Genomic DNA, 12,342 nt, shown 5'->3' with positions numbered 1-12,342 from the left:
AGTCAACTGGGCAAGTCCCCCAAACGTCGGGGTCATTCTGAAGATGTTTTTAGGTTCAATAATGTCCCAACAAAGCAGGCTACTTCTTAGGCAAGTATCTCATTGGTCTTCAAGAAGTTGGATTTAGGGAGAGGAGAGACAATAGAATCTGTAGTCAACTGTATTATGAGGGGTGGAGGTAGAGAACAACAACAACCCAGAGCTTAGCACCCAGCTAGCAAGAATAATGAAATTAATTTTAGTAATGAATTAATTAAAATGGAAGCAGTCTGGGATGAGTTCCTCCCCTCCTACACCTGTGTGGTGGCTTACCCAGCAGTGTCTTCATATTTATGAATGTGAATTCCAGGTTCCCTCCCCCATACCTAAAGAGGGCATATTCTATACTACTTGTCCCTGCCAGAGTTTGCAATACTTACCCAGGGTAACAAAAATTTCTGGTTACAGATTTCACCAGGGATAATCTGGCATGGATAGACCAATCAACATCCCCCATATTAACTAATCTACAAAGAAGAATGTAATTTCACTCTGGTATAGTAGAAAAAACTTCTGACTTGTAGACATAGAAGATGTGCATTCCCATCCCAACTCTATTTTTTAGCTAGGAAGGTTACTTAATTAATCTCTCTTAACCTTAGTTCCTTAACTATAAAATAGGAATATTGAGACCTACCCACATCATAGGGTTATTTTAAGAATCAAATGAAAGAATATAGGTGAAAGTGCTTTGTAAGGTTAAAAACTATTATGCAAATTGTTGCTACTATTGTTACATATTGAATAATATATCTGATCCAATTCTCTGTAATCACTAAAGGACAGACACTCACACTGAGAGAATTTCCCAGTTTTTCTTGTCCATGCTATTAGTGAGCATTTATCAAACTATGATCTATAGAACCCTGCAGTTCCATAAAATGTTACTTCTAAGAAGTTCATCTGAAAAAAAGATATAAGCCAAAAAAGTATTAGCAAACTAGCCTTCATCACTACCTGTGTTGGTTTCACATGATGTATATTACATTGACTAAAATCAATCATGAGACCAAAATGACAGTTTCCTAATATTCTAGAATCAATCAATGAACATACTCAACAATGGAAGAGCTATGACTAGCTTGAGGTTCTAGTGGCTTTGTTCCAGGGAGTTGCCATAGATTGGGGAATCAGGGTCATGCTTCTTCTCTTGGGAGAAGCCATCCCCATAATCACCATCCCATAATTCCCATAGTAAACACTATTTTTACACTTTGCCTGATAAACTTCAGATGGCTGCCAACACTTGCATACCCAGGCCTACAAAGTCTCATCCTTTCTCATTGGACCACTATCTTCCCCAACTTTCTCCAGGGTAAAGACTGGGCTATCTCTTCCACCTGGGTAACTGTCCCTGTAGCTTTCCTCCTTATCTCTCTCCCCTAACCTTGGCTTCTTGTGTTTTTCTCTTGTCTTCCTTTGAAAATTCCTATGCTGTTTTTCCATTAAAGTCTTTTTCTGATGATTCATTGTGGTATGGAAGTTACTAGAGAATATTAGTCAGAAGAAACATTTGAGGCCATCTAGTACACCCTTTACTTGAACAAAAGTTCCCTTTAAAATATTCCAAACAACATATTGTAGTGCCAACGCGATATTCACAGCTCCTACAACAGCCATGAATATCCCAGTACAATTCTGACTTGCAAAATGCAACAGACTCTCCATATGGAAGACAGAATCAAAACGTTTGTTCAGACACCAGAAAGCCAAATCCATCATAGTAACAAAAATCTATAAGCAATAACAATGCAGAGGACAATATCATTCCCAAGCCTTCCCCCTGCTAGGCTTCCCACAAACCAGCTCCATTAAACAAAATCACAAACAAGTTTTTTCATTCATGCTAACCAGCAGCCTGCTTGCCTGCATCCTTCCTAGCTCTGACTGGTCTCATGATTCACTTCCTCTCAGCTCTGCTCTAACTCCACCTCTTCCTGTTCCACCCTTCCTGCTCTACCCTTTCCTGTTCCATGTGACTTAGACTCATGTGACTCAGGCTTCCATGGGACGTAAGCAGATCCCATGGGCCTATTAATGAATGGGAAAGATCTTCCCATTTAAATTACCATTACACATACACCTCTCCAACTCTGTTTCCACATTCATACAAAAAAGTAATTTGGTGTAATAGAAAGAACTACTAAAATGTACCAGAAAGGACACTAAAATTTGCAGTCAAGACTCTTGGGTTTACATCTAGCTCTCTCACTTAACTTGATTGAGACTTTGAATGAGTCCATTCTCTACAGACTGTTTTTATCTCCACTGTCGTAAATATGACAATGGTAAATAATGTACCATTATCAAGTAATTATGTATCTCAGACCTTTGGTTTCTTCCTCTGAAAAATGAGGGGAGTCGTGAGATTTCCCCAATAGATTAAAAACTACTTGAGAACAAGGACTACATCCTTTTTTATCTTTATATGTCTGGTGCCCAACACAGTGCTTTACATGACTGAGAATTTGATAAATATTTAGAATTGATCATAACAATATCCTCCCTAAGTATGTGTTTTGCAAGATTGTTAGATTCATAATGAGACTGACCTAAAAATGGAAGATTTTAAATCAGTCTCATGTCATTAAATGCCATTAGTAGTAGGCACTGAATAAAATAATTTTAAAACATTTCACTGCATAACTTTTGTTGATGTTTTATTTAAAGAGCAAGAAAATTGAAAATTATTGCTTCAGGTGAGAAATCATGCTATTACCTTGCACTACTTTCTTAATTACATTTACTTTTCAAAACCTAATAATTATAGTAATAGTACTGTATATGTCTTTAAATTTTTTGAAGCATTTTCAGCATTTTATTTCATATACTAATCTTTTGTGAGGGTAGAGAGGTTATTATTATCCCTACTTCATGAATGAAGAAATTAAGAAGGTAAAATAGCAAAATTCCATCAACTTTTAGATTTTTTTCCCCATACTACTAAACATCTAAATATTAAGATGTATCTGGATAATAAAGTAAATCTTCCAGTTTTCATCTGGGTCTTTGTTAACACATAAATTTATCCCAGTTCTGAACAGGTAAATTGATTACTGAGAGGCAAAATTAACTCCCAATTATCTGTATATGGATTATTCAGTTAAGGAAGACTATCTTTGTGAGTTCAAATCTGGCCTCAGACACTTACTAGTTGTGTTACTCTGGGCAAGTAAATCATTTAACTCTGTTTTTCCTCAGTTCCTCATCTATAAAATGAGCTGGAATAGGAAATGTCAAACCATTCCATTATTTTTGCCAACAAAACCCCAAATGGGGCAAGAGTCAAAACACTTCTGAAATGAGTGAACAACAACAAAATATTCATTCCACAAATTATTTCCCTCTGACATTTTTTAAAAATCCAAATTAGATTTCCCTCCACTATCCATCATGTTTCTCCTAATCATTATATATGTGCTCAGATATATGCAAAATATTTTTTAGTTTATGATTAGAAATGCAAATCTGCCACACACAAAAAGTTAATGATACATATTAGAATAAAATTCTGAATAAGCTAAAGTCTCAGTGCTTCCAGCCTGTCCGCTCGATCTATACTTCAAATATTTGCAAAATGACCTCCTTTATATGGCTTCATTTTGAGGTAGCAGTGGTCAGGTGTGCATGTTTCTACTGACACTAATCTGTTTTCATCTGGTCCAACCTTGAACAGATGAACCCAGATTGAGCTGGTTTCCCCACCTTTAGTTAATTCTTTCACCTTTGGGGGTCGAGTTTCATGATATACGTACATGTTTCATTGCTGGCTTTTTTTGTTGTTTTTTAATTCTTTGATTTTTTAAGAATGTATATTACTTCAAGGAAACATTCAAAAATAGACTTTTTGTTTTGTTTGATCATTTTTCAGTCATGTCTGACTCTTTGTGACCATATTTGGAATTTTCTTAGCCATACCAGAGTGGTTTGCCATTTCCTTCTCCAGCTCATTTTACCAATGAGGAAACGGAGGCAAATGGGGTGAAATAACTTGCCCAGAGTCACACAGCTAGTAAGTGTCTGAGGCCAGATTTGCTCAGGTCTTTCTGACTCCAGGCCTGGCACTCTGTCCACTGTACCACCTAGCTACCCCACAGCTGTTATATAGTATACTTCAGTGACTATTAGAGACATTACAATGGCTGCTGATGTGGAGCAAATCAAGGATTTTCAAGGATCATTGAAGACTAATGTTAGGAGAAGCATATATGCATGGAACAGGAGCAGTTACAAGGAAACAAGGGAAAATGTAGCTGAAAAGGAGAAACGATACCTTGAACCAAAGAGCAACTGTTGCAAAACAGCTTAATTAATCCTTAGGAAACAAATCAAGGCCTGGAAGCAGAATGACCAATAAGCTTGACGAATTGTTGTTGATTCTTCTATAAATCAGGCTCGCTTCTTGCTAGAATATAGCCAGTTAATAACTGTTGCTGTAAAATTCTTGCCATGGGCAAGATGATACAATAGGGGGAGCACTGAGGGGCCAGAGGAAAAGGGTCATTTTGTCTGATGAAACTCACTTTTTGACTCAAGTCCCTATCAAAACTGTTGGTATAATTTCATTCAAAGAAGTGTAGGTGAACCTGTAAAATCTTCATCAGAATGTAAAATAACCACCCCCAAGAAACTTGGGATGGTAGATTTATTTATTTCTCATGGGCTTAGAAGCCTTGTCTCCATTGAGCAAATGATGAACTTGGACAAATATATTGATATGCAGGAAAGTAGAATTGCTCTAGTATTATAGAAAATCTTAAATGGAGCAGTGGAATACTGTAAGACAGCCTCACCATGCTGCATCACAAAAGATTAATACATTTTTCTAAAAGATAGGAACAAACACACTACAATGGTGTAGGAACTCGTCCAATATAAACCTCTTTGAAAATCTGAGAAAAATATTTATAACAGCTTTTTTATTTTATGGTAAAGAATTGAAAAATGACAGGATGACCATCAACTGGGTAATGGCTGAACAACTTAATATGAATGAGATGTAATACTGTTGTGTTGTAAGAAGTGATGAAGTAAATGGTTCCGAAAATCCTGGGAAGATTAAAATGAATAGGTACAAAGTGAAGTGAGCAGAACCAGGAGAACAATGTATACAGTAACAGCAATATTGTAACAATAATGAACTCAGGAAGTTTGATCAATAGGATGATCTATGACAATTCCAAAGGACTCATGATGAAAAGTGCTGTCCACCTCCACATGGAGAACTGATAGACTTTGAGTGCAAATGGAAGCATTTTTTCTCTTTATTTTTCTTGTTTTCTTCTCCCTCCTTGGCAACATGGCTAATGTGGAAATGTTTTATATGACTCCATGTGAATAACGGGTATCATATTTCTTGCCTCCCCAAAGGGTGTGAGAGGGGGCAGAGGAAAGTAAAGAAATTAGAATAGAAAATAAAAATTCTAAAAAAAGGGTTACATAAATGAGATGGAATACTATTGTGTAGTAAGAAATTAAGAGAGTGGTTTCAGAAAAAACTTGGGAAGACTTACGTAAACTTATGCAAATTAAAGTGAGTGAAGCCGGAATAATTTATATAATAGCAGTTAATATAAAAATAAAAAACTTTGAAAAGACTTAGCAACTCTAATCAACATAAGGACCAGTTTCAGTTTCAAACAACTCATAATAAAACATGTCATTCATCTCTAGAAAGAGAGTTGACGAACTTAGATCGCAGACAAGCATATTTTCTTCTTTCTTTTCTTATTTTGGACATGGCAATGCAAGACTTTGTTTTGCAAATATGTTTGTAATGGTTTTGTTTTTCTTACCTTCTCAATGGGCAGAGGAAGGAGAGGAGGAGGGAGAGGATACAGAACTGAAAATAAGAAAAATTGAATTAAAAAAAGAAAATCTATAAGCTATAACAGGGCTAGGCTTGGGAAAATGAACATGGCACATTTAACATCCAATCTAATAAAAATGTGGTTTATGACAAAGAATTAAAATATTTGTGTCAAAAATCTTGTGAATTTCATACCAGATGATTTTTTAAGATGTAAAAAATCATAAGGCTTATTAATAAATCAATAATCTTAACTATTTTTATTTTGTCTCAGCTAATGCACACACCATCGTACATTTCAATCAAGCTGATTTTAACTTCCTCCCCAAGTCTGGCATGCTGTCTCCTAACTTTAATATATCCATGAAAGCTATACTGCGTACCTTGTTGAATGTCCTTTCTCATCAACCCAGCCTTTCAGATTTTTCATAACTCAATAAGCTCAGTTCAGGTGCCATCTCCTGATTCTTTCCTGATTTTCTGATTCTTCCCAGCTGTTGTTTCTCTCTCCTTCCTCAGATTTCCTTAAAGGACATTGATCTGATTTCTCTTTTGCTACTTTATCCCCACAGTATAATATATAACTTCTTGAGGGAAGATTCTCCAAAATCTAGCACAATTCCTTGCACCTTCTGATCATGAGTATCTCCTAACATAGCTAAGCTGGTCCTTACATGAAATACATAGTCCACTACTGAGCCTATACTAGAAGCCTCTTCAACTTGGTAGGACCTAATAGAGCTAGAGTTCTAGCATAGTATTTTAAAATTCACACTCATCCACCCCTAAGGTATCAGAGTATAACACTTCTGTGCTTCTTCTAGGCATATGAAACAGCCCATTTTGAAAGCATTCAAAACTGATTCCAAACCTTGTAGTGATTGGGAGGGCAATAGGGTAAGAAGGGGGTGTGGGGAGCACTTGAAATAGGGAAGAATGAGAAGCTAAGTTGCTTTAGGTGCGTCTCTCTAAGTCAGTTATTCAGTCATCATCTACTATCCAAATGTCAGGTCTGCTTCTTAGGGTTCCCAATTCTTCCTGAAATAATTTTTCCCCCTTTTAGGTTGAAAATTCTCAGGCCTTCACATGGCAGTCTCAGCTTCGGCATCGTTGGGATGAGGAAAGTAAACATTGCTTTGCCAACATCTGTGATGCTCAAACTAGATATTCCTATGAATATTTGGGCAATACGCCCCGGCTGGTCATCACACCACTCACTGACAGGTATGGAAGATGCAATTGTTTGGATTGGTCATGGGACTAGAAGAGATAAGCAGTGAAATCACTTTGTTCAAGAGCCTGGCATCTGGCAGGATCTCCAGTAAAGAAGGACATATCCTGTTCTCAGGGAGGTGATCATTCCATCAGACCCTGGTGATACCATAATTGGAATTGTAGGCATGCGTTGAGCATAGGCACACTTGATACACTTGAAGTTCATCAAATCAACAGCCACTGCAAAGTCTCCAATGGTCATAGACTGTGCTGTTCTCATAGATGAGAATCATCTGGATGAAATGAGAATGTGGAGCTTGGAGGAGAGAATATATAGGAGGTCTGTGAGGGCTGCCTTCAAGTGTGTAGGACTTGTTCTTCCTGGCCCTAGTAGGCAGAACTAGTCAGTAATAGATGGTAGAGTTTCAGTAGAGTTGATCTTAATATAAAGAAATATAAATATAAAAATTTTTTATATATATAAAGAAAATATATATAAAGAAATATAAAGAGAATATATAAAGAAATATAAATATATTTAGAAAATATAAAGAAAAATTTTCCTCAAAGTAATCCACGAAGAAAATGAGCTATCTTGGGAGGTAGAGGTCTTGTCACTAGAGGACTTTGGACAAAAGGCAGCATTATGTTGTAGAGGCGACTCTTGTTAAGATTTAGGTTGGTATGACCTCTGAGGTCCCTTCCAAATTTGGGAGTTTGAAAACTTCAAAGAAAAAATGTCCACAGTGCTTCTGTATGTCAAATCTAATTTTTTCCTGGTACAATGAAAGCCCATTTCTCTCTTGTGGACCTCTTTAGACACAAATTGTTTTAAATCTGTTTGGACTGCCTGTTGTGGTTCAGGGGTGACATCATATCACAACTAAAGAATACGAATGTCAAATGAGCTTTGTGTCAAGAGAATTTCAAAATAACCAAGGGTCCCATTACAGATGCTACATTACCCTGACCCAATCCCTTCATCTGATTATGGGAGGAGCACCTGCAGGCCCTGCAGGGACAGGCAAAACTGAGACCACCAAAGACTTGGGCAGAGCATTGGGTATCATGGTGTATGTCTTCAACTGCTCTGAGCAAATGGATTACAAGGTGCGTGTCCAATTTCTAGGCATAGATAAAATGCTGTATTCATGTTAGAAGGCTATATATGAGGTGCTTCTTTACAGAGCTGAGCATTGTATTATATCCTTTACCTGTAACATAAGTTACAGCTTGAAAGCTGAATGGATAACATGAGTAGGAAGAATGTGAATATTTTCAGCTTGCTGATAGTAGCAGACCTAATGGACATATGCCATACACTGTCACAAGACGTACAACCATTACTGTGAGGGTCTGAGATCCATTGTGAGTCAAACATGTCATGGTGTGCATGGTAAAAATTTGCTATGGAATAGTAGATTTGTGAGTCAGCCTGGGTGCTTTCGCATAAATTATCACCTGCCCTACTTAAAAAAAAACAACCTTTATGCTAATTATACATCACTACCTTCTAAACCAGCATTTGTTTGGAGTGAGATAATTGGATAAAATATATTACTAGGTGATATTTGGGTTGAATTATAATGGATGCCTCACTTGATTCAGGAAGAAGGTCAGTTTTGAGATCTTTCATTTCAAGATAGAGGGTAGTCCCAGGTAAACTGGACCAGAACTTGGCTTGGGCACCTTTGGACTTATTGAGTCTACTTCCAGAAAGCCTGAGATGTCAGTGTATGCAACTCTCATTCTTGGACTGTACAGACTATGAGTACCATAGAATAAGGAAAGAATTCATTAGCTTGGAATGAGATTCACTGTTGGATCTCCCTATGACTGCTTTACAAACATTTTCCAATGTTTTGTGTTTTCTGATTATGGTTTTCTTCAGTCCTGTGGAAATATCTACAAAGGATTGGCCCAAACAGGGGCTTGGGGATGCTTTGATGAATTTAATCGAATCTCAGTAGAAGTTTTATCTGTAATTGCTGTGCAGGTATGTCCATCATCCAAATTATTTTTGCTCAAATTAGAATAAAATACCAGCATCCATGAATGCTTTGATGAATAGTCAACTGTTTTTTCTTATTTCCTACTATCTCCACTATCTCCATACATATGTATACATATAATATATAAGCAAACCATATTTCCAGGTTAAACTTTTTAACATACAGAGTCTTTATTGTAAACAAAGTTACAATATTCACATTATCACCTACTCTAAATGGGGCTATATTTATCAGAAAATAAAATGAGCATGGAAGACTCATAATTTGGATAGAGTTAGATTTTAATTTTACTTTGACAAGAGAATAGTAAGCTTCATGCACTTCACCCTCACCCATATTATAGGTAAATTCTCATCTCTTGATATGTACAACTTGAAAACACAGGACAGCAAACAGTAAGGGTGTGCTGGTAAATTTTTACCCAGCAGCTCTCCGCGTAATATATTTTCAGGCTTAATTCTTATTAAAAACATTTTCTCCATTAGTTCCTTAAGCATAGACAATTCACAAGACAATAAATCAAGCCCTGGTTTGTGGCGTTTGCCAATTTACAAAGCATAAAATGCTCACAATGAAATTTAGCTGTTTGATGCTGGCTCAGGCACACCCCAGATTAAAAATACTCTGTTTAAAAAAAAGACCCAAGAAAATTAAGGGAAGATTCAGAGGGTACAGGCAGGTAGGTGTAATGGGAAGTAGAGTAAACTGCTTCTGGCCCAGGAGGGCAGTGAGGGAAGAATAGAGCCTAGGTGAGGATAAAAACCCAAAGTCTAAGTAAGACTGGAAGTAAGAACTCTGAGGAAGGATTTTTAAACTAGGATATTGCTACTGGGTTGTAGTGAGTGGCCAGAACTCTTAATTACTTGTCAGCTTCCACATGGTGGCTAATAAGTAGCAGGAGAGTCAGATAGTATATGGATTTGGAGTCAAAAGTCATTTCCCTTCTGTGGGATTCAATTTTCTCCTGGATAAAATGAGAGAGTTGGACTAGGTGTCCTCTTAGCTTCTCTCTAGCTCTAGATCTGGTGTATAATGAGCTCTTAACTTTATATTTTTCCCTTCTTTGTGCTGAGAGGAAGAACACGCATTATCTAATAGCAGAACCAACTATGAGGCTGACAATATATAGGGAACGGAAATCTCAAAATCTCTCAGTCCTTGCCATGGTGCCAAATATATTCCGCTCTACAGATAATTTCAAAGGAATCCAGTCAGGTGTTCTAAGTAAAGAAATTAAGACTTCTAACAAGTATGTCCATTACAGTAGAGGCAATGTTTGAAGAAGGGGTTTAAGTATGAATTTTAGATTCCTTCAGATGGTGCAGAGAGAGGTTGCAACTTAACATCCCCATATTTTTCCTTCTGCTACTTCATTTGCTCTAGCAGCTACTACTGCCAACTTGATTACAAAAATGAAAGCACAGGCTTTCTCCTGACATTCTAGTTCCAAACCTGAAAACGAACATCATTTCAGCTAAGGAATATTTGATATGGGTGCCCTAAGTAACAAGGAATTCATATTTCCCAGTGGTGTTGTCAGAAAAGATTTTTGAAAAATAAAAATGTATGTTATATATAATACATAACACATTATACACATACACACATATACATATATGTGTTTGTATGCTTTTTTTTGGATCTTAGGACCTCATCAGTGTAGGAAGGAAACTCTGGGAGTTTCTATCCCAGGAGTTTCCTTCTTATACTGATGAGGTGTAGAATCATCACAGCTGACCAAGTAAAATTCCACCAATTTTAGCAATGTGTTTTGTAACATAGAATCATAAAGAGTTATCTGGGACCCTGAGAGGTTGCACAAGTTAATGTGTGCAAGAAGCAGAATAACAGTCTTCCTAACTCCACCGTTGGCCCTCTAGCCACTATATTAAAGTATAAATTAGGGAATTGTAAAATGGCTAATTCTTTCTTTCTTTCTTCTTTCCTTCCTTCCTTTTTCTCTTTTTCTCTGTTGTTCTTTTCTTTCTTTCCACAATCAAGGTTAAGTGACCTGCCCAGGGTCACACAACTAGTGTGAGATTGGATTTGAACTCAGGTCCTCTTGATTCCAAGGCTTTATCAACTATAGTACCCAGCTGCCTGGTGGAATGGCTATTTTCAAAGGGGGTGGGTGTGTCTGTGGATGGATGAATCATTTTGCAAATTCAATGTCTTTTCATCCTAACAAATATTAAGATATCTCTTTTCCATTTAAAATGCTAGCTATAACTTTTTCTTTTTATGTAATGTGTTGTTTAGGTAAAATGTGTCCAAGATGCAATTCGTGCCAAGAAGAAAGTGTTTAATTTCCTTGGAGAGATGATACGTCTTATCCCCACAGTGGGAATGTTTATTACCATGAACCCAGGCTATGCTGGGAGGGCAGAATTGCCAGAGAACTTAAAAGCTTTATTCAGGTACACATGTACAGATAATAATGATATTAAACTACATTGGCTTTTGTAGTAAAGTAGTTCACAGTCATCAAACATCCCCTCTTTTTTATGGTTTCCAATCTTCCAATAGGTTCCTCACTTCTGCCTACAAGTAACTCAGGTCTCCCAACAGTCTTTCTTCAATCATATGTCTCTTTGAACTATTGTCCCATCTCATTCCTCCCTTTTACTAGCAAATTACTTGGACAAAAATAAATAGATCTATTTTTTTGCACTTCTCAATGCCTTATCTCCCTTACCTCCCACCAAGTCCTACTGATTCTGTCTCCACTATATTTCTTATGTTACCATTGCCGACATGTTTTATGCCGGCTCTCATTTGTGAATGAAATGCACCATAGCACTTCCTAACACTTGCACCCATCTCTAGTATTTCCCCTCCTTCAATCTATCACTCACACCAAAGTCAGATTTATTTTCCATACACATAAATTAGGTTATGTCACTCCTCCACTCAAAACCCTGAAATGGGTACCTATTGACTTTTTAAGGCTCTTTAGTCTCCCATTCAAGGCTCTTCACAATCTGGGGCTATTTTACTTTTCCAGCTGAATATCATATTTTCTCCCCTACATACTTTATGCATTTCTGACCTGTCATATATGTTTCATACTTATCTACATCTGTACTTTGGTTCACCCTGTTCCCTATGCCTTGAATGCCCTCTCCTATTTCTACTTGTCACTTAAAGCCCACCTCATACCATCTCTTCCATGTACCTTTCCTGAATTCCTGCAAACAGTATTTCCCCCTCATATCTTAGATAGCATCTTTCACTTCCTTTATGTGTTTATAATGAACTACTTTGTTT

The 12,342-nt window shown here is 37.0% G+C and overlaps 1 protein-coding gene across 1 annotated transcript in view; it reads left to right on the top strand.

Annotated features, from left to right (window-relative positions):
* DNAH17 (dynein axonemal heavy chain 17) overlaps nucleotides 1–12,342 on the top strand; it is a 237,396-nt gene that overhangs the window by 100,606 nt on the left and 124,448 nt on the right. Inside the window, exons 35-38 of the mRNA XM_072645176.1 lie at nucleotides 6,912–7,072; nucleotides 8,017–8,173; nucleotides 8,955–9,059; nucleotides 11,335–11,492. Coding sequence (XP_072501277.1) covers nucleotides 6,912–7,072; nucleotides 8,017–8,173; nucleotides 8,955–9,059; nucleotides 11,335–11,492 — 581 coding nt within the window. The remainder of the gene's footprint in view (nucleotides 1–6,911; nucleotides 7,073–8,016; nucleotides 8,174–8,954; nucleotides 9,060–11,334; nucleotides 11,493–12,342) is intronic.

Source organism: Notamacropus eugenii, chromosome 2 (genome assembly GCF_028372415.1).
Source record: "Notamacropus eugenii isolate mMacEug1 chromosome 2, mMacEug1.pri_v2, whole genome shotgun sequence".
Lineage (NCBI taxonomy): Eukaryota > Metazoa > Chordata > Mammalia > Diprotodontia > Macropodidae > Notamacropus > Notamacropus eugenii.
Note: the sequence above shows the minus strand (reverse complement) of the source record. Positions and strands in the feature narration are given on the sequence as shown.